General features: G+C 47.7%; 1 protein-coding gene across 1 annotated transcript in view; it reads right to left on the bottom strand.

The window, feature by feature from the left end:
- GALNT16 (polypeptide N-acetylgalactosaminyltransferase 16) overlaps positions 1-22,148 on the bottom strand; it is a 91,427-nt gene that overhangs the window by 30,649 nt on the left and 38,630 nt on the right. The window contains exon 2 of the mRNA XM_034992353.1: positions 2,029-2,186. Coding sequence (XP_034848244.1) covers positions 2,029-2,186 — 158 coding nt within the window. The remainder of the gene's footprint in view (positions 1-2,028; positions 2,187-22,148) is intronic.

A 22,148-nucleotide genomic window follows, 5' to 3' on the forward strand; every position in this document is an offset into this window, starting at 1 on the left:
AATCTGGATAGTGATGCCCATTCTCCACCTGAAAGTGGCCTACCTACCCATACCCCATCTGGAGGGTAGACTTGACCTCCCCCCAACCCGCCCCCTCCAACTCTCTCCACTCTGCATTTCTCTGGGATTTACAACCATGATGATGGCGATTTATCCGGCTCTCAGGAGCCAAGAGCCTTTGAAGAGGTTTGACCCAGGCCTGTGTTTCAGGTTTGGGGCTGGTGGGGTTTTCTTTGTGTTGCTAGTAGGTCTGTCTTGCCTGGTCTCTCTGTTCCCCTTGAGGGGGCTCCCCAGATTGAGGGCTGGACGAGGAGGTTCCAATCTACACACGCGCGCACACACACACACCCCGATCCACCTCAGGCTTCTGGGGGGGCTGGTAGCAACACGGGGGCAGGAAGGGAGGCTGGCCTCACCAAACCAGCCCTGCCTCACACTCGAAGAGTCTTGTTTTAAGACCTGTGTCTCCCCAAGAGAAACTCCTCCTTTAAGTTCTTCAGTGAGCACCTGAGAAGCTAGGAGGGGGGCTTAGTGGGAGTGAGGGCAGAGGTGATCCAGGCTAACCCCGGATCAGTTCAGAGATTTGGATCCATAGGACCTCTACGCCTTGGGGTCAAGGTTGGCCGTAGCCAGGGTTGCCAGGAAAGGTCTCCAAACAGAGTTGTGTGGACATAGCCTTGTAGGCCCCACAGTGCAGGTGGACTCCGCACCAGCATTGACTGAGAAAGAACTTGTGAGATCTGAGCTGGCCAGTGGACCTGTGGGGAGGCCTTTCCGAGTAGCAGGGTTATCGTCGTACTAGCAGTGCTGGGGTTCCAAGACAGTGAGGACAGTCTGGGGCTCCCCCGACTCCATGTCCATCTCCTCTTGACAGGCGGCCAAGCCCACCGGATTTCAGGCTCACCTCCATGAGTGACATGGAAAGTGCTAGAAGCATGTCCCTTTCTGCACCCTTATCTCGCACATACCTTTTGTGCTGTGGAGTAGCTGCTTCAGAAGGAAAAGCAATCTTGACCTGCATCATCCCCACCTACCCTTAGACCAGGACCAGCCTGGTGCTAGGAATACAGCTGGTCCAACACAGCCCATGTGGGTCCCTCAGAAACGCAAGCACATGGGTGAGTCTGCTCCAAGAGCCCCTCCTGCCCTGTCAGCACGGAGCACAGATGAAGCCCCCAGACCAGCCTGGGTTGGCAAGGAACCTTCCCTGGAGGAGAGGACACTGAGCGGAGTTGTGAAGGTACAGGTGGGGGGTGGGGTTCAGGCGGGGGAAACAGTGTGTGCATAGACAAGGGCGGGGGGACAGAAGGGCATAGGACTGCGGGAGCATTAAGTGCTAGGCAAAAAGGAACATTGGTTCAGGGCCAGGAGGGGTGGCTTGCACTTCAGGGTAAGGACCTCAGACTATTCCCATAGGTGAGGGCAGGAAGGGGGGACTGGAGGTGGCAACTATAATCCAGACAGGACACATCAAGGGCCTGAACCAAGGAGGGGGCATTGATGGCTTGCCCAAGGTCGGTCACTTATACCGAGTGCAGTCGGAGTGGGGATCATCATGGAAGGTGTCCTTGGTCCTGCTCTGGGGCCTCTCCCACCTAGCTCACTGGGAGAGCCAAGAGCAAGGCTGGGGAGCATTTCTGGGAACTGCTGAGGAAGCGGGGGCAGCGGGGCAGGAAGACGAGAATCCCTTGCACAGTGCGGGCAGGGTTGGTGGCCCCTCTTCACCTTAGCCACCATCAGCAGGCTCGCCCACCCCCTCCGGCCTCCCTGTGGTCCCCTGGCAGCCCCCTCTCACTGGGACTCCAGACTGAGGTGCTGAGGGGCCTCCCCGGCGCCCACTGAGTCTCCTTGGCCGTCTCAGGCCCTCCGGAGGTCAATGAAACAGAGGAGGCGAGAGAACAACTGAGGGTGAGGGTGTGAGGCTCTCAACAACCAGATGGAGTCTGAGGCGATCCTTCTCATTCCTTCCGTCCCGGGGACTGCTGACGGGGGCCGGCCCTGCCCTCCCCGGCGCCATGGATGCTGTACCTGTAATGGCGTGTGTCCCGGATGGCTCGGTCTGGGCTCAGCTTGTCACTCTCCAGCTGGTTGAAGGCATGCTGCCTGTAAGGGTCCTCTCCGGCCTTCAGCTGCTTGGCTGCCAGGTACGCCTTCTCATCGAAGCCTCTGGAGGGTGTTCCTGTCACCTGAGCCAAAGGTCAGCATCAGAGGGGTCGCAGGCGGGAGGATAAAGCCGCCACTGTGGGGTGAGCCCTGATCCCGCCGGCAGGAGCCAGCTGCCTTACCTCGTCCGTACTTCACCCCAACTCTGTGAGCAGGAGATCAGTACTTCCCCCCTTGTACAGATAAGGAAACCGAGGCTCAAGAAGTTAAAAAAAACAGTACCCAAACTGCTCTTAAAAGATGAAGGCTTTTTTTTTTTTAAAGCCCAAGGTCAGAGCTAATGAGTCACAGTTTCTGGATTCAAACTGGTTGTTCTGACCCGGAAAGTCATTCTCTTGCCCAGTGCTCTTTGCTGGATTTGGAGAAGGTGACCCCCGAGATGAGGTGCCCTGAGGGGACCACCAGCCAAGCTGGAGGTCGCCAAGCAAGCTACAGTGTCCTAGGGATAAACTTGGGCCTGACCCTGGACTAGGCATACAGTAAAACAGCCGGGGCTTGGATGAGCTGCTGTCCAGAGAACTACCTGTGAGGACAAGTAGGCCCTTCCAGGCTCGTGCCAGAGCTGCCAGAACACCCAAATGCAGACAACGGTGCCTCTTCTCGGGGACTGGCACTTGCTGCCGAGATAGCCCCACGTCAGAGCTCCTGGCTCACCGGAGGAGTGATGGATCACACAGGCCATGGCCCAGCCTCTCTCCTCTTAGCCACACCCCACTCTGTACTCCCAAAGTCCCCCCATGAAAGACCCTGGGGAAGGACACATCTGAGATGAATGGAGAGATAGATGGATCCTGACATCTCATTATTTGAACCAAACTGCTGGCTGGATGTTCCCCCAGAGTGCCTTGAGATATCATCAACGGTGAGCGCATCCTGACTGCAGCCCTCCCACCTGCCCAGCAGCCTGGGCTGGAGCTGTGGGCCCCCAGAGGCAGCGGGAAGGTGGGCGAGGATTATCCAGACACAGAACTCTGCATGAGGACTCCATCAAAGGCCTAGCCCCAGAGGGATGGTCCCTGGAAGGTAGTTGGACGTGGGGGAGAGGAGACCAAGGTGTTGGGTGATGCTGGGGGACATCCACAGTGGCCCGGGGCCTCCATGAAAGCCTAGCCCCGGACCTCGCCAGCAGGAATGCGGAAGGCTCCAGGGGGTGAGTATCTCCTTCAGGGATGCCACTCTGTCGGGTTCCAGCCTCCGGGTGCATCCTGTCCTAGGAGCCAGCCCCTGAGCTCCCTGAGGTCAGAGCTGGTGAGGGAGGTCTCCTCGTGTCCACCGGGCCCAGCTACACACAGATGCTCAGGATGGTGGCCACGGCTGCGGCGGCCACACTGTGATTGATATTCGGAGTTGGTGCCATGACAAGGGCTGGACAGATGTGGCAGAGCCCCCATGGGCTGGAAATACATTTCAGGAAAGACAGAAGGAGGGAAGGAAGGAGAGAGGGAGAGGGAGAGGAAGGCTGTTTTGACCTGAACCCTGGATTGCTAGAAGGACCCAAGCTGTCCATCTTGGAGAGTGAGCAGGAGAAGTTCTCTGTGTCCTTCCCACCTGGGAGAAGGACGGGCGCCAACTCTTCCCCCCCAATTCCTCCCAGCCCAGGTCAGAGAAATGGGAAGCAGCTTCTATTGCTATCTGAGATAAAAGAAAAGAAAAACTGCAGAAGCTCCCAAAGGGAGAGTATGCCACTTAATTATCCTGCAAGCCAACTGTGGGAAATAACCGTGTTTATTTATTTAGGGCTTCTGGCCACTCTGTGGGCTCAGGAAACCTCTGAGTCCTCATCCCACACTCACCCATCACCCAAGAAACATGCATTGAGAGCAGTGCATCTACCAGGCACTGGGACACCCCTCTGCCAAGTTCCAAGGCCTATCTGATCATTCATTCAGTTGTTCAAGAATGCTTGAGTTCACTCACTCTTTCATCCAGTCACCCAGTCATTCCGCAGAGCTCCACAGAGCACTCCCTAGTGCCAGAGGGAAGGAATGCTCAGGAGACTCTTCCCCCATCTCCAGCCTGCAGGCTTCCTGCGCCTCAGGCAAAGCTTCCTCAGGGCTCTAGAGAATGTTGTGGAAGACCAAGGGCTCAGGCCAAGGTTCACTAGAGGAGTTCTGTTCACTAGCGAAGCTCACTAGGATGAGCTAGACATCCTCAAAGATGCTGTTCAGAAGCGTCTGCTGCTCCCTCCCGCAGACCATAGCCTCCGAGGGTGCTCCAGCTGTCCTCCAAGGCTAGACCCTTCACTTGTGAGCCACCTCGTGAAGAAGGGTGCTGTGGAGTCCCAGTCCCTGTTCCCTCCCTGGGGTCTTAGCCCTGCTTCCACGTTGACCCAGCATATCTGGGGCCTGGAGCCGAAACATCAGTTGGCCCCAAGTCAGCCAAGTGGAGGGGACACTAAGGAAGGGTAGGATGTGATCTCTGTAGGGCTTTAACTTCCTCTCTGCCCAGCGCCTCCCTGGCCTCACCCCGTCCCGACCCAGACATCTTCTACCTGGTATCTCACTAGTTCATATGCCTGCACCGCAGCTCATATTTCCTCACGGCTCTCGACCCCTCCTTTCCCTTTGGCCCTGTTCTTTGATCTTGAGACTTTCAGGCCTTCGAATGGCCCATCGGTACCGCTAACTCAACACCTCAAAACGAATTTGTCCCTGAAGACCACCACATGCTTCTCCTGCATGGCTGGTTGCAGAGGTGGGCAGTGCTGACCTCCTGGTCCTCCCAATAACACATGCAGGGGTCATCCGTGATGTCTTCCCCGATGCTCCTCAGCCTGACCGAGACCACGGCCCTGCACATCCACAGCGGTGTCCTACGGGCTCACCACTAGTGCTACATCAACAAATATTTCCTGCAAGTCTCGTACATGCAGGCACTGTGCAAGAGGCTGGGAAGATGGAAATAAGCAAAAGCAGTATGGACCCCAGAAGAGAAATCTAGGAACCCAGATCACCCCTCGCGGCTCCCCCATCCTATGCCAGACGTGGCCACGGAAGTTCAAGAAGAAACCCTCACCCTCAACCTCAGATCATGGGTAGCTGGAGACCTGGCCGTGGAAGCCCATCCCACCCCAAGCCTAGCTGGAACCGGAGTCCAGACAGGGTGCATGCGCCACAGACTGGGGACCAGTGAATGCTCTTCCCCTTCTGCCCTGTTTTCCCACCCACACCGCTTACTAAGCACACTGGCGAGGGGTAAATGCGTCCTTTGGCTCGAGGCTGTAGGACCATGAGGAGCTATATCTGGATCAGCCTGGGAGATCTGAGATCCTGGGCTTGGAGCAGTAGGAACCACACATGGGACTCGTACCGCTGCCCTTTCTGGAGGGGACGCGGGCACTTAGCTGCTTGTGGAATTCACAGATCACACGGCACCGACGTCTGTGCCTTACTTCTCTTTCTTTTCCACTAGATGGTGAGATCCCCACCTTCAGGCTCCCAGCACCCAGCACGTAGTAGGTACTGAGTGGATGTCTGCTGAATAAAGGAAGGAATGAGTGGATGTCTGCTGAATAAAGGAATGAATGAGTGAATGAACGAATGAATGAATACCTAAATAATGTCCCTGCTCTCAACTTACCTATAATCAACAGGGGAGAAAACCACAGCTAACAAAAGGGAATGCTCTGACATATCACATGACCTTCTGTGGCTTTTGCTCTCCTGACAGAACTCACAGTGGCCCAGGGCACTCTATGGGTGGGGGCCCAGTTACCTCATGGGCTCGGGTTCTGCTGTTGCCCCCTCCCTGGCTCTGTTCTGGCCACACTAGCCTCCTAGTGTTCCTTGAGCCTGCCGGCACCCTTCCCCTCAACCCCTCTGTTCCTTCTCCTTCCTGGAAGGCTCTTCCAGATGTCTGCATGGGTCCCTCCCTCACCCCTCTGCAAGGCTCTGCTCAAACCTCACTTGTGTGAGCCTTCTCTAACCGCACCCCCACCCCCCGCACCTATAACCCTATGACCCCACCCCCTCATTCCCTATCCTCCTACCTTGTTCTAAATTTCCTTCTAGCTGATGGAAGTGTCATCTGATGTTCTTTCTATGTGTATTTTGCTTAGTTATTTTATCTTTCTGACTGCTTCTCCCCACAAGAATATAAGGGTCACTAGGGAAGGGATGGTCTGTTTTGTTTAATGCTGGATCCCAAAACCCGGAACAGTGCCTGTTGGTAGGATTCAAAATCAATGGCTAATGAATATGCGAGTGATGAGCTGTCATGACCCCACTCATCCCCTTCCCCTCCCACATATGCGTACTTGGCTAACACATTACTTGGAACTGAGGTGGACCAAGTTGGTGGCAGGGTAGTTTCTGCTTACCTTGGGGATTTCCTTCCCACTCATATCTCTTGGCAGGACTGTTAAACACTGTCCTCCTGTCCCATCAACGCCTTGATCACCTCCACAGGGGTGGGCACAAGGCCCAGGCTAGGCTGATCTATCATAGAGATTGGTGAAGCAATCATCATTTGACTCAATCTGGGCCAATCAGAATCCACTCTGAGAACTTTCTATAAGATGAGCTCTTTTTGTCATGTCCCATAAACCTGGGAGGCAAGTCCTCTTGCCTATTACATGGAGAAATTTTGTCTGGAGAATGAAGAAGAAACAATCAGAGCCAAGAGACAGAAAGAAAGAGCTATAGTGATATTATCTGGGGATCCCTGGAGCTAGTCATATCTGATCCCAATTCATCTTGGGTTTTTTTTGTATCTGTCTATCTATCTGCCTATCTACCTTCCTACCTACCTACCTGTCTTATCTACTACCTATCTGTCCTCTTTTTTTTTTTTGCTTAAACTAGTTTGAGTTGACTATCCTCTCTAATAACCCAAAATTCAGAGATGTCAGTCCTTCAGTCATTCCAGTGAATAGAAAACCATTCTCCAAAAGTAAGAAACAGAGGTGCCTGGGTGGCTCAGTCGGTTAAGAATCTGCCTTCGGCTCAGGTCATGATCCCAGGGTCCTAGGGTTGAGCCCCGCGTCGGGCTCCCTGCTCCGTGGAGTCTGCTTCTCCCTCTGCCTCTGCTGCTCCCCCTGCTTGTGCTCTCTCGCTCAAGTGCACGTGCTCTCTCTCAAATAAATAAATAAAAATCTTTTTAAAAAAGTAAGAAACAAAATCAAAAACAAACACCAAAAAACGAGCCACGAATGGAAATGACAGAGTTTGGTGGCAGTGGACCAGGCTGGTCCCTGGCATCTGGCCCAGTGACTTGAGCCTACAGTCAGGTAGGGCATTCGCTGCCTTCCCAGCAGGCAGGGCTGTGGTCAGGCTTGGGGATCGGGGCAGGGGTCCATCTGGACCACAACATAAGAGTCCCTTGAGTTGCCCTGACAAGGAAGGAGGGCTGGGAGATGGTGAGTGACAGCCTGCTGGGCCTCCCACAGCCCTCCAGCCTCCTCCAAGAGCTCTTGGCTGAGGGTTAGATGGTTAGAGGATGGTCTCCTCCCCGGTCTGTCCTTTGGGGAAATGCCCAATCCACCACTTCCACATCCAACAAGGTCAATCACATCTGAAATTGTTTAAACTGAAATAATGACTCTGCTCTATAAAACGGGAAGAATTATTTCTCATCTTAGAGAGTTGTATTTTCAGTCCATCACTTCAGTTAAACTTTGAATCTTGCCTGCCTGGCTTCAATTTTTTTTTTTTTCCTGCTAGATTTGCTTACTTCTCCCTGACTGCTAAATTTAGGAAGCAAACAGCAAAGGGGAAGGTTTGAAATAAGAAAGGAAAATATTTTCCACATCATTTTTTATCAAAAACAGTTCAACCCAAGTCCCCAAGCCCTGTAAACTTTCCTTTAAAACATACATGCACCTCTAAATTGTAGATTTAAACAACTCAAACTCCTTTTAAATAACTGCTGCCTAATTTCCTTTTACTGCCAGTAAAACAGGTACCTGCTGCGCTGGCCTTTCACTCAAGTTCAATGAAACTGCAAATTAAAAGGCCCTGGTCCTATTTTATGGATGGCTCCTGACTTTTTTCCTGAGTCTGCTCTAAACCCCAGCCACCTGGTGAACAAAATGTGCTTCCCAACCACTCCCCACTCCCCTGGGAACAAAGTCTCATCTTATGCGGCATCCAAAGTTGAAAGACTGCCATTCTTCAGGAAGGCTGGGAAACAGAGCACATGATTCACCAGCTCTGAGTGCAAGGTGTCAGGTTCCACCTCTCCCGAATGAAAAGGCGGGTCCCACTGGGCCTCCCCGCAAGCCACTGGGTTCTGGGGAAGCAGCCAACCACGCCTGGCCTACCCGCGCTCCTATCCAACCAGACGAGACGCTGGGGGTGGCACAGGGCTGGGGACCTCAGCTTGGGTACAGGAAACCTCGCCTAGGGTATCAAGGGTCCCTCAGGGGCCTGCCCCAGACATGTCCCCAGTTCCCCTTTCACATGGCCTCCAAAACAGTTATGTAAGGGTTACCAGCCCGGCCTTTGAAATCTGGGGGGATAGAATGCAGGTGTTTACTGCTCTCTGGCCTTGGGAAGTCACTTACCCTTTCTGAGCATGCTTCTTCAGCTAGAAAATGGGGATTGTTGTGAGGATTAAAGGACACGATGTAAATAACATGCTTAGCACACTATCTGGCACATGAATTATTAATTATTAATTATTATTAGCTCGCCTGCCTTTTTACCAGTCGTTCTCCACCTTGGCTGCACATTAGAATCCGAAGAATTGGAATACTTTAAAAATCCTGATGTCCAGGCCCTACCCAAGACCGATTCAATCAGAATCTCTGGAGGTGGGAGACTAGTATCAGGAGTTCTTAAAGCTCTCCAGGTGTTCCAGTGCGCTAGCAAGGCTGAGCTGCCACTTTATATAGATGCAGGACAGTGAGCTGGGGAAATCACAGGACCAAGGACTAGAAGGGACCTTGGAGGCCATCTCCCCTGACCCCCTTCCCAAGGAGCCTCAGGGTGAGTCTGGGTTTTGGCCTCTGTACGGCTTCACCATCAGCAGAGCCAACTGGAACTCAGCTGGAGCCTTCATTGTTACTATAGAAACCACCACCTTGCAACACATGCCCGCATGCCCTGGATGCTCTAGTTCAATTACATACCAAGGAGCACAGGGTAAGGGCCACCTGGGAAGCCCACCTTGGGCTTCTGGTTAGATTTGCCACCACAACCTGGTTTCCCCAGGGGCGCTGATGACCACACAGCTTTATGACACCAGTGGTCTCATCAAGAAAGAGGGGGAGTGCGTTCCCCAGATGGTCTCTGTTCAGGTTCAGGGAGATTTCAGGTCCAATCAAGCTCCCCAGGTCCCATTTTCCACACTTTGCTTGGCCCAGAGGTCATCCAGGGGCGGAGGGATTCTGAAGGCGGGCAAAGCTAGGGACGTGCGGTGGGATAGCTCAGTTTCCACCTGCGTATCAGCTTGAGCAGAGCATTCCTGGGTTTGCGAAGAGTACCAAACCCTGCCGTCCCCCCCGCCCCCGTCATAGCTGCTGCAGAGCGTAAGGAACAAGGAGGCCTCTCTTGCAGTAATGAGTGGATGCTGACTGCTCCCTGAGGGCCTGCTATGAGCTGGGTGCTATGCAAGCTGCTTATTTCCAGCTTCAAGTAGTCCTGCCACATGGGTGCTCCTCTGAGCCTGCTTTTACAGAGGTGGAAACTGAGGCCCAGGGAGACAAAATAACACGCCAAGGTCACAGAGCTGCTGAGTGGCTGGGCTGGGCCTGGAATTGAGGCTGTCTGGCTACAGGGCTTAAGCACAAAGCTTTCTCTGCATGTCTTCAGACTCCTCCTAGGCACAGATGGGCTTGGCCCTGCCTTCCAGTTCTGCGTCCCTCAGCTCCAAAACAAGCTGCCCTCTGGTGCCCAGAACACACCCAGGCCCTGACAAGTGCAGGCTGGAGGCTGCCTCCCCACTAGGCTCAGGGTTCAGAGCATCAGCTCATGGTTCAGAGGCAGACTTGCCCAGTGCTGTCATCTCTTGTCTTGGCATGGGCATGGAAACGCTTCTCTGTTTTGGCGAGAAAGGACGTGGAAAAAATGAAAAGAATAAGAGTTTGTATTAGACGAAAACAGCACATAACCAAACTTCCTTGGGTCAGTCCGGGCCCTCCTCGTTCTTCCCAGCCAGGCACGTCCTCAGGGTCCCGACGACCTGCAGCTGCAGTCACAGAAAAGGGGGACAAAGCCAATTCCTGTTCAGGTTCTTGTCTGCTTGAAGGTTCCAACCCCCCCCAACAACATTGCCACGCTCTGCGGCCGAGAGAAAGGAAGTGAGCAGAAAGAACAGCCGAGACAGGGCCACCTCAGGGCTCCCCAGGCCCCCACGAACACCCTCCCAGCCCACATACGGTGCAGATCACACAGGTGTAATGTGTCAGTGTCATTCCCGGTGCTTCGTATTCAGTCTATTGAACTCGATATTAACTGGAAAAATAAAAGCAATTATGGGCCATGTACTACATAGAACACCTCCAGTACGACTATTTCAAGAGTGTCAGCAGCCTGGTAAGCGCTGTGAATTGTGCAAGACTGTTGACTCTCAGATCTGTACCTCTGAAACAAATAATGCAATATATGTTAAGAAAAAAAAAAGAAGAAGAAGAAGGTAGCGGGAGGGGAAGAATGAAGGGGGGGAAATCGGAGGGGTAGACGAACCATGAGAGACGATGGACTCTGAAAAACAAACAGGGTTCTAGAGGGGAGGGGGGTGGGAGGATGGGTTAGCCTGGTGGTGGGTATTGAGGAGGGCACGTTCTGCATGGAGCACTGGGTGTTATGCACAAACAATGAATCATGGAACACTTCATCTAAAACTAATGATGTAATGTATGGGGATTAACATAAGAATAAAAAAAAAGATAAAAGGAAAAAGATCAGGCTTGCCAGGGGTTAGACGCAAGGGAGGGATGAATAGGCAGAGCACAGAGGATTCTAGGACGGTGAAAATACTCTGCATAGTACTACAATGGTGGGTACCTGTCATTATAAATTAGTCAAAACCCATAGAATGTATAACACCAAGAGTGAACTCTAATTAATAAAAACTATGAACTTTGGATGATAAAAAAAAAGAGTGTCAGCAGCCTCCTGCCTCACCCACTGAGGATCCCAGCTGGGCCAGGACCAAATCCCAGCCGTTAGTACTCAGCAGGGGCTGACTGTGGCCTGGTGCCTCAGTTCATATCACTTTTTGCAACAAAGAGCCCAATTAATGTAGTGATCTGGCGCAGTACATTATTGGCACGGTAGGTCAAGTTTAGAAGTACATTACCTGTGCTTCATATATAATTAATATAATTAAACAATGAGGTTATACCCTCCAATAGAGACAGCATTCATTACAAAGGCAGACTTTTAAAATCAAATTAAGCAAAAAGAAAGAGGAGGGGAAGGGGAACAGGAAAAAAGGAGCCTGGTTCATGTGACTTTCTCCAAGGGGCACTGCAGCCCCGAGTACAACTTGTGTCCCCAGATTGGCACCTCCCCTGACAGCCCAGCATTTTACCTAGGTGCAATATGCAAAATGGCCATAAAAATCTGGAAATGGGGCTAATACTAAGATTTTCTTTTTAATGAACAGAGCCCTTTCGATTAATTCTTCTAGGGTATGCTAAAGATGGAGGGTTTTTTAAAAAAACTTTTTAAAGATTTTATTGATTTATTTGTCAGAGAGAGAGCACAAACAGGGGGAATTGCAGGCAGGGGAGAAGGAGGCTCCCCGCTGAGCAGGGAGCCCGATGATGCGGGACTCAATCCCAGGACCCTGGGATCATGACTTGAGCGGAAGGCAGGGGCTTAACCGACTGAGCCACCCAGGTGTCCCAGGATACAGTTTTATTCAAGCAGAAATCAGAGACACAAATCATCTGATCACAGCTGGGATCAATGGAAATATAGTGTCATGCATCTCATTCATTACAATTTTGCACCGTGCACCAAACCATACATTGTTAGTAAGTCACAATACAATGCCTATGTCATGCATTGCAATGTAACCTAAATAATAATATATATGTTTGTCCATGTTTTCCTTGATGACCACCCTGTAGTTAAACAGAACCTTAACAGGAAGTGCAGCTCATTCTTGAAAAAGACTCAGTGATACACAGATGTAAATCCTCCTTGACTTAATCTACAAATTTAGTGCAATACTGATCAAATAACAACTGTATTGGGAATGGTGGGGAGAGAGGAGGATTCAGCTGGAAGAATTTAAGCATGAGTGAACAATCAGGAAAAATCTGAAAAAAATTGAAGATAGGGAAATAAACCTACCAGATATTAAGACATATGAAGGACTGCAGACTTTATATAGCAAGATACTATTGGTATAAAGCCAAACAAATCAATAAAAGAAAACAGAGAGGTTAGAAATAGAACCAAGTACATATGGAGGGTTGGCACAAGATATAGTTGCATTTCAAATGGCAGGAGGAAGGGAGAGACATGCTATTCAGTGATTGATGTTAGGGAAAGTGACCAGACAATATGGAAACAAGTAAAGCTGAATTTATTTTTTAAACCAAAATCAATTTTAGGTGGCTCAAAATTTAAAATTAAAAAAGAAACTAGGGGTGCCTGGCTGGCTCAGTCAGTGGAACATGTGACTCTTGATCTCAGGGTTGTGAGTTTCAGTCCCACGGTGAGTGTAGAGATTACTTAAAAATAAAACATCTTTAAAAAAAAAAGTAAAATAAAATAAAAAAGAAACTAAAAAGTATACAGAAAAAATTACTTTTTGTTCTTGTTTTTTGCAATCTCAGATGTAAAATCCAAATGTCACCAAAAAATGTACATAAAGATTTAAAAATTTTATAAGGCTAAAAAAACCACAAAGTCAAGCTACAAACATTATGCTGGGAAAAAAATATTAGCCAAATATAGGCCAAAGAATTAATTCCTTCAATATGCAAAGAACTTTTATAAATCAATAAAAAAGAACCAATAATTCAAAAGAAATGTAGACAAAAAGGATATGAACAAGTAGTTCATAGAAATGTGAAATACAAATGACCAATAAGAAATGAAAGGGGTTGATGCCTGGGTGGCTCATTTGGTTGAGCCTCTGCCTTCAGCTCAGGTCATGATCCCAGGGTCCTGGGATCGAGTATCTCGTTGGACTCCCTGCTCAGTGGGAACGTGCTTCTCCCTCTGCCTGCTGCTCCCCCTGCTTGTACTCTCTCTCTCTTTGACAAATGAATAAATAAAATCTTAAAAAAAAAAAAAAAAGAAAGAAAAGAGGGGCGTCTGAGTGGCTCAGTCGGTTGGGCATGGACTCTTGGTTTTGGCTCGGGTCATGATCTCATGGGTTATGGGACGGAGCCCCTGTCAGGCTCCCCACTTGGTGGGGAGTTGGCTTAAAGGATTCTCTCCCTTGGCCCCTCCCCTGCTGCATGTGCATGCCTACACGCTCACGCTCTCTCTCTCAATTTAAATGAATGAGTCTTTATTCTTGGATTTGCCAAATTAGTAAGAAATTGTATGTTATTTTAGTTTGCATTTAATAATCAATGAGGTTGAATATCTTTGATTTCTTCTTTTTAAAAGACTATTATATATAATGCTCAGTATTTTGAAAGTTTGAAGAAATAGAAGCCCTTATATGTTGATAGATTAGAAATTGGCATGACCAAACTGTCTGACAACATCATTTTATTCTTTTTTTTTTAAGATTTTATTTATTTATTTATTTATTTATTTATTTATTTATTTATTTATTTGAGAGAGAGAGAGAACATGGGCATGGGGAGGTGCAGAGCGGGAGGGAGAGACAGAATCTCTCAAGCAAACCCCACATGGAGCCCAAAGCGGGGGTGTGGAGCCCCACTCAGGCTCTATCTCATAACCCTGAGATCATGACCTGAGCTGAAACCAAGAGTCAGATGCTCAACCAACTAAGCCACCCAGGCACTCTTGACAACATCATTTTAAATTCTACTTTTTGACTCAGTAGAAGTTCCATTTTTAGGTAAACATAAACTTGGTTTTCCTGAGACAGTCCCAGTATACACCTGTGTTCTCAGGAGCCCCTGTGAATTAGAATTTGTCTTAGTTCAGGTAAAAGACTATATGATCCCTAAATTATAGTTTATCCTTAGAGTAGAATTCTAAATAAATGTTAGAAAGAATAAGTTATGTATGTACATTGTGATTGATTTTGTATAAAGAGTTCATAAATGCATGCGTATGTAAATGTATAGATATATCTGGAAAAATACATGGCAAACTGGTATACAGTGGTCACCTCCAGAAAGTGGCACAGGAGTGGGCTGGAAGACTGAAGAATTTTACCTTTTCCTTTATACAAGCTTGGTTTTTTTTATAAATAAGTACTCTTTTACAATAAAATTCTTTTTTTAAAGATTTTATTTATTTGAGAGAGAGTACGTGCAAGAGTGGTGGGGAGGGACAGAGGAAGAAGGAGAAGCAGACACCCCCTGGGCAGGGAGCCTGACGTGGGACTCGATCCCAGGACCCTGGGATCATGACCTGAGCTGAAGGCAGTTGCTTAACCAACTGAGCCACTCAGGCACCCTACAATAAAATTCTTTACAAAAACCAGATTAACCGGAAGCACCTGGGTGACTCAGTCGTTGGGCGTCTGCCTTCAGCTCAGGTCATGATCTTAGGGTCCTGGAATCGAGTCCCACATCGGGATCCCTGCTCGGCGGGAAGCCTGCTTCTCCCTCTCCCACTCCCCCTGCTTGTGTTCCCTCTCTCTGTCAAAATAAATAAAATCTTTAAAAAAAACAACAACCAGATGAACCTTAATTCTTCTCTACCTAAGATAAAAGAACTGAGTTAATTATTGTCATCATCAACATCATCATCTTCAGAATGTATTACAGATATAAATAAATAGATGAAAAGTAAGCCCTTCTTCACCTGAAACATTTGGGGGCAGAAGTACCAGCCAGGAACAGGTTAGTCCTGATGAAGAGGAGGGGAAGGGAAGTTGCAAGGGAAAAAGAATAATTTTCCCTCTACCTTTCTTAGGTCTTATCTGAGACTCCTATAATAAAAGACAGATAAAGTGTTCTGGGACCCAGTTTCAACGTGGCAGGGTTTTTCCCACACCACTAACAAGCAATTCTCAGACAGCAACTGGATGACCTACAGTTCAGCCCAATTCTGACACTGTCTACCTGGAGACGGCCTCAGATCCCACAGGTGGAGGACCCAGTCCCACAAGAGGTCCACCTCCTCACATGCCAGTCACAAGCCCAGGCTGTTACTTGTGCTTCTAACGAACTGGCTACAAAATCACGACCCCCTCCTGGGGTTCCATTACTCGGCTAGAGCCACCCAGAGCTTACTTACGGCTTATTACAAAGGCTACTGAAGGATACAAATCAACAACCAGATGAAGAGATACATAGGGCAAAATCCAAAACAAAGGAGTTTCTGTTCTGGTGGAGCTTGGGTGGCACGTGAAAGTGTTCTGGTTCCCCAACCAGGCAGCTCTCCAGCCTCCCTCCTTTTTGGCTTTTATGGAGGTGTCATATTACATAGACATGATTGATTAAATCATTGGCCATTGGCATTTGATTCAACCTTCAGCCTCTTCTCCCCTCCCCTCCCCGGAAATCAGGGCATGGGACTAAAAGGTCCTCTCCTCTATTCACAGTTCAAGGTATTCATTCCCCTGGCAACCAGTCCCCATCCAAAAGTCACCTCATTAACATAACTGAGGACACGAGACCCAACATTATAATAAAACATGCTCCCATTGCTCTTATCACTCAGGAAATTCCAAGGGTTTAGGACCAAGAACAAAGATATATTTCTTATAAATCACAACAGATTGGGGCGCCTGGGTGGCTCAATCGTTAAGCGTCTGCCTTCGGCTCAGGTCATGATCCCAGGGTCCTGGGATCAAGCCCTACGTCAGGCTCCCTGCTCTGTGGGAAGCCTGCTTCTCCCTCTCCCTCTGCTTCTCCCCCTGCCTCTCCCACTACGTGTGCTCTCTTTCTGTATCTCAAATGAATAAATAAAATCTTCTAAAAAAAAATAAAATAAATCACAACAGTTTAACAAGAGAAAAAACAAACAGAAGTCTATTAACATGTATACAAGGAAGATACCCAGAGAAAAATGAGTAACTCCCCAAGGAACTCAGAATTCAGGATTACACCATCTTAATAGGGAAAGAGGAGGAGGATGTAGACCTCTTAAGGGTGAGTAAATGGGTTTTAGGAAGATGAATTGGCCTTTAGAAGACTAGATGGGAGGTATGATGGTTTGTGACAGTTTGTCTGGGTGTGGTATTGACTTTTAGTCTTCTCTCCCGTGATAAGAGTCAACTTCCTTGGCCGCTGAAACTCACGGGAAGGGGATTTATGACCAGTGAGTTCCTTTTGGAGGATCTGTGTTTAGGCAGATGATGGGAGTTCAGAGAAAGCATCTCCCTGCATTTGCTGGTTTTCAAATGCCCACAGCTCAAAATAATCAATATACCAAAGTGGTATCTTTTGGGTGGCGTTTTCTGCTACCTTTCAAAGTGGAGGCTGGAGGGGAGCAGTATACGGTGGCTGAGCCCTTGAGTGTGTGTGTGGGTGTTATAGCAGGTGAATCCAACATCCAGGTAATGCTTGGAGGCCCAGATTGACGTCTCCTGATTTCTCCCCAAAGCGCAAGCCTAACAACCGAAAGTGGGGCTTAGGGGGAAGGCTAAGAAGGCGAGCCCAGGTCCAGGGCCATGACCTCATCTGGGCTCTAGGCACCGACCACAGAACACTCTGAAGGGGATGGTACTCAGACCTTCCCTTTACCATTTGTCCATTTTTAGCTTTTTTTTTTTAAAAAACCTCTTGTAAAATGCCTTGTATGGAGTGTTTAGCTTAGTAACTTGGTTGAAAGGGGCGGGCGGGCCAAGGGGAGCTGAAAAGGGCTGTCAGTCAAGTCCCTCAGGCTAGCCCACAAGCCATTCTGCAGGCCTGAGGTACCCTCTGGGAACAGCATTTCCACAGCTGCAGAAAGGAGGTAATGATGCTTACCGCCCAGGGGTTTTGAGCTCATTAAATAAAATCATTGCACCCTGTCCACATCCACGGGAGGCCCTCTCTCAATGACTGCATAAAAGGAGGGGGTTTGAAACAGATGAGCAAAGGAGAAAAAAAGAGAGAGAGAGGCAAACCAAGAAACAGATTCTTAACTATAGAGAACAAAAAAACCCCGAGGGTTACCAGAGGGGAGGGGGTGGGGGATGGGGGAAATAGGGGGTGGGGATTAAGGAGTGCACTTGTCGTGATGAGCACTGGGTATTGTATGGAAATATTGGATCACTATATCGAAAACCAGAAACTAGTATAACCCTGTATGTTAACTAACTGGAATTTACTTAAAAACAAAGATTCAACAATTAAAAAACAAAAGGAGGGGGTTTGAGCAAGATGCTCTCTGAGGCCTCTCCATCTTGAACATGAAATGATCTGTAACAACATCCATTCACCCTATCGTTCTTCAATACGTATTTATTACACATCCTGGAACCCCTCTGAAGAACCAAGAGCTGCTTTCTTAATGACCTACTGCTGTTCTTGACACACAGTAGGTGCTCAGGGGATGTTTGTCCCATCAAGAGGGTGTGTACACGGTGCCCCAAAGATCCCAGCTACATGGGAACTGGAAGAGCGGTCAGCAGCTCTGGTCAAGTGTCATCAAAAGAGCACCTGCTTTCTCCTTGAGCTTTGGACAGGAGGTAAGAATACATAGGATCTCTAGAGTGGGGAAGCTGCAGGAAATGGGAGCCCCACCAGTGGCTCCCGCCAAGTGCATGAGCTGGGCAGATGGGCAGTCCAGGAGGGACAGAAATGTGTGGTTTAATTGCAGTTGAAGAGTCCTTTGTGGGGAATGACATTGTTGTGGGTTAATGGTGGATAGTGCTTTTCTTCCTTGACTAATATCTTTGAATATTACATTAAATTGTTTTTAAGCCATCAGAATGGTTATTAAATTAGTACCCTTTTGGAAAACAGTCTGGCAGTACATTGCTAGTGCTATATCCTTTGGCACAAAGCCTTTTCTATTTTATTCTATCCATTATCTTCCACTAGCCATGGCAGGGTGCCAGGTGGGCCCCAAATCTCCCATATAACCAGAAGATTTAAATTTAACCTTTGGAAGGAGGGAGTAACTGGAGTAAATATGCCCTCTCATCTAGGATTCCTGTTTTAATCACACAATTAGTCATAGACAAATATTAGGCACAAAGATGTTCACAATGGTCTTATTTATAAGAATGAAAATTTGAAAACAATCTAAATGTCAACACTGGGGAAAAGAGTAAGTAAATTATGTTCCATCAATTGAAAAGAATATTTAGTAGTCATTTACAATAATTGTTATAGGCTGTGGGAAAATAAGTATGCTCTCATGCTTTATTAGAGGGAGTATAAACTGGTATAAATCTTCTAGAGGTAGGGGCCCCTGGGTGGCTCAGTTGTTAAGCGTCTGCCTTCGGCTCAGGTCGTGATCCCAGGATCCCAGGATCCTGGGCTCCCTGCTCAGCGGGAAGCCTGCTTCTCCCTCTCCCACTCCCCCTGCTTGTGTTCCCTCTCTTGCTGTGTCTCTCTCTGTCAAATAAATAAATAAAATCTTTAAATAAATAAAAAAAAAAATCTTCTAGAGGTAAACTTATCAGTACATATCAAGGGTCTGAAAATGATGTATACATAGGACTCAATTTTAGGAATCCCTCCTAAGGAAATTATTAAAGTGGGTTCCATTTATAATAGCAAAATATTGTAGAGGAAAAACCCCCTAGATTTCCAGTAGTAGGGAATTGGTTCAGTAAGTTATGGTATGGCCTTCAATAGAATACATTGCAATCACTTAAAAAGATGTAGAAATGGGGCGCCTGGGTGGCTCAGTTGGTTAAGCGACTGCCTTCGGCTCAGGTCATGATCCTGGAGTCCCAGGATTGAGTCCCGCATCCGGCTCCCTGCTCGGCGAGGAGCCTGCTTCTCCCTCTAACCCTCCCCCCTCTCATGTACTCTCTCTCTCTCTCATTCTCGCTCTCTCAAATAAATAAATAAATCTTTAAAAAAAAATGTAGAAATGTATTTTTTTTTAACATGGAAAGCTGTTCACCATACAAAGCAAAGTGAAGAAAAGCAGGCTACAAATTAATATGGGCGTCGCGACTCCATTTTGTTTATCTGGACGTTCTAATCTGTCTTAACGAATAATTATGACCTGTGAAATCAAGAAAAAATAGCGTTAACAATATTAGGTCTGAAAGCTCTGGAGCGGCCCAGAAAAATGCTGGCTCGGTAATGGGAGAAGAGGGGCAGGGTATAAATCCCACGTGCCAGGTGACTGCAGCTTTCTGAAAATGATGGAGCTTGACCAGAAAGGCATACTGAAAAATAGAAACAGTGGTTTGTTAGGAGGGGGAGATTATGGATGATTTTCTATCCTTTTGGTTATTACTATGTTTATGTAATGTTTATTTTTAAGTGGAAAAAACCTCCTTTGAGACTTTTTCCTCCGTGGCCTCTCCCCTCCTTAGAATAGTTGTCTTTATGGAATGCAAGGCTGCTTACTAAAAATAATGCCTTACAATGGGCCTAGTTCTGTACAGCTTACTTTTATTTCTCCCGGGCCAAGTCTGTCCTGGTGACCCCTTCCCCTTTTAGGGCCGGCACATCTCTACCCTATTTCTTATCAGCCCTGACCCCTGACTCGAAGCACCCAGATGTTGTTGGACTAACCAGCCCTTTCTAGCTATCCTGGACCCCAAGGATCAAACTTGCCAGCCTTGAAGCTGACTGTCTCAGGGTCTTGCCAGGGCAGAGCGACCACCTAACACGAATCATTAATAATGGACTGTTGCACATTTAACTCTTCCAGAAACAGGCGCTTGCATGCACAGCTCTTGAGGGTACAGTTTCCTTGGTGGAAAACAACATGGCACTGTATCAAAAGCCTTTAAAGTGTTTACCACCTTTTGGTCTAGCAAGTCTGATTCTAGGGTGTTATAAAATAAGAAGTCTATGAAAATGTGGGTACAAAGATATACCACTCAGTATTTTTTATACTAGTACAACACTGGAAATAATCTAAATGTCCAACAATGGGAGCTTGGTTAGACAAACTATGGCACATCATAAGGTTGCCATGTAAAATACAGGATGCCCAGTTAAATGAGAATTTCAGATAAACAATGAATATTTTTTTTTAGTGTAAGTATGTCCCAAATATCGCATGGGATATGCTTATTCCAAAAAAGTACTCATTGTTTCTCTGAAATTGAAATTGGAATATGGTTATACTAAAAATTATTCAGGGATGCCTGGGTGGCTTAGTTGGTTGGGCATCTGCCTTCGGCTCAGGTCATGATCCCAGGGCCCTGCTCTGGGATCCCACATGGGGCTTCCCGCTCGGCGGGGAGCCTGCTTCTCCCTCTGCCTGTTGTTCCCCCTGCTTGTGCTCTCTCTCTCTGACAAGTAAATAAATGAAATAAAAAAAAATTCAATGTTTATCTGAAATTCTAATTTACCTAGATGTCTTATATCTTTATTTGCTAAATCTGGCCAGGCTACACATCCATATGATAGACTACTACGTAGCCATTAAAACTCATTTTCAGACCAGTGGCTTTCAAACTGTTTCTTCTCTCCCTGTGCTTTAGCTAGAACCTCACATCTTTTATTTCATATTTTAGACTTCTGCGTAAGATTTGGTTTGAAAATAAGGGTTCCATTCCTTAAGAGAAGTTTGAAAAACATTGTTTTAGAAAACCAAGAACAGGTGACAGTGCTCACAAAATAATAAGTAGAAAAAGTCTTGTTAAAGAACAGTATGATTCTCCTTTTGCCTCGTTGCATCCGAGAGAGCAAGATGGGTCACCAGCCCTGTACCGGAGCCATCCGAGGAAATCTGGCCAGGTTCTCGTTGCTGCGGCGTCTGCTCAAACCGGCACGGTCTGATCCGGAAATACGGCCTCAATATGTGCCGCCAGTGTTCCCGTCAGTACGTGAAGGATATAGGCTTCATTAAGTTGGATTAAGTGAACTTCCTTGAATTGGTCATCCAAGATAACCTACCTTAACGGCAGATATCCAAGATACCTACTTTAATGCCAACTCATTGTACATAAAATAAAAATACTCCAATTATGAGTGCTTTAATGTGAAAAAAAAAAAAACCCAGTATGATTCTAATTTTGCATATACACACGCGCATAATGGAGAGGGAGAGAGAGAGAATGAGAGACAGCGGACATTCTGGAATAATCCTTAAAAAAAAAAAAAGTGGGCGTCAGGATTGTAAGTGAATTTTAGAAGATTTCCAGAAGATTTTTTCAGATTTTCTACAATGAATTAAATGTATTTACATTTTGAAAAAAATTTTCTATTAGAAATATCTATCTTCTCAGATGACATTAATACTTTAATGTCGTTGAGCTTCTGTATTTGTGATTCTTAAATTTGGGAGTTATGAACCCTTTGGGGATCTAACGAAAGCTCTCTAATCCATTCTCAGAAGGCATATTCACACAAAATTTTGCATACAGTTTCCCCTCCCATCCCTTCTTGATAAGGCCCTTCCCTAGAGTTCTAGAATGCCGTTCCTTTACTCTGCTTGTTTATAAAGCTACTTACCCTGTCCTCATGGCAGGGGTTCTTTTGGGGGGGGGAATCAGAGTGGTCACACATCTGTTCTGAGACCCCCTTAAAAGCTAAGGACTCTCCTCAGGGAAAAAAAGCCCACATGGTCCCACATGCTGCCGCAGGCGGCTTCAGATGTTCACAAACCCCCTGAGGTCCGTTCTCGGACTCTGGGTTCAGAACTCCTGGCGCAATCCCAAGCCTGTGGCACTCGCTCGAGCCCTGACTTGGCTAATTCCCTTTGGGGCCAAACTGGTTAAATATAGATTTTGGAAAAAAAAAAAGGGAGAGACAAAGCCAAGGATAGAATCTAGCCCAGCCCTCCCAGGGCACTGTCCCAAAGTGAGTACTTCCAGAGCAGTGGGGCAGGAGGGGCTGGGGCGGGGGGGGGGGGGGGGGGGCG

The sequence above is a fragment of the Mirounga leonina genome, unplaced genomic scaffold, assembly GCF_011800145.1.
Source record: "Mirounga leonina isolate KUSES-001 unplaced genomic scaffold, KU_Mleo_1.0 Mir_82, whole genome shotgun sequence".
Classification (NCBI taxonomy): domain Eukaryota; kingdom Metazoa; phylum Chordata; class Mammalia; order Carnivora; family Phocidae; genus Mirounga; species Mirounga leonina.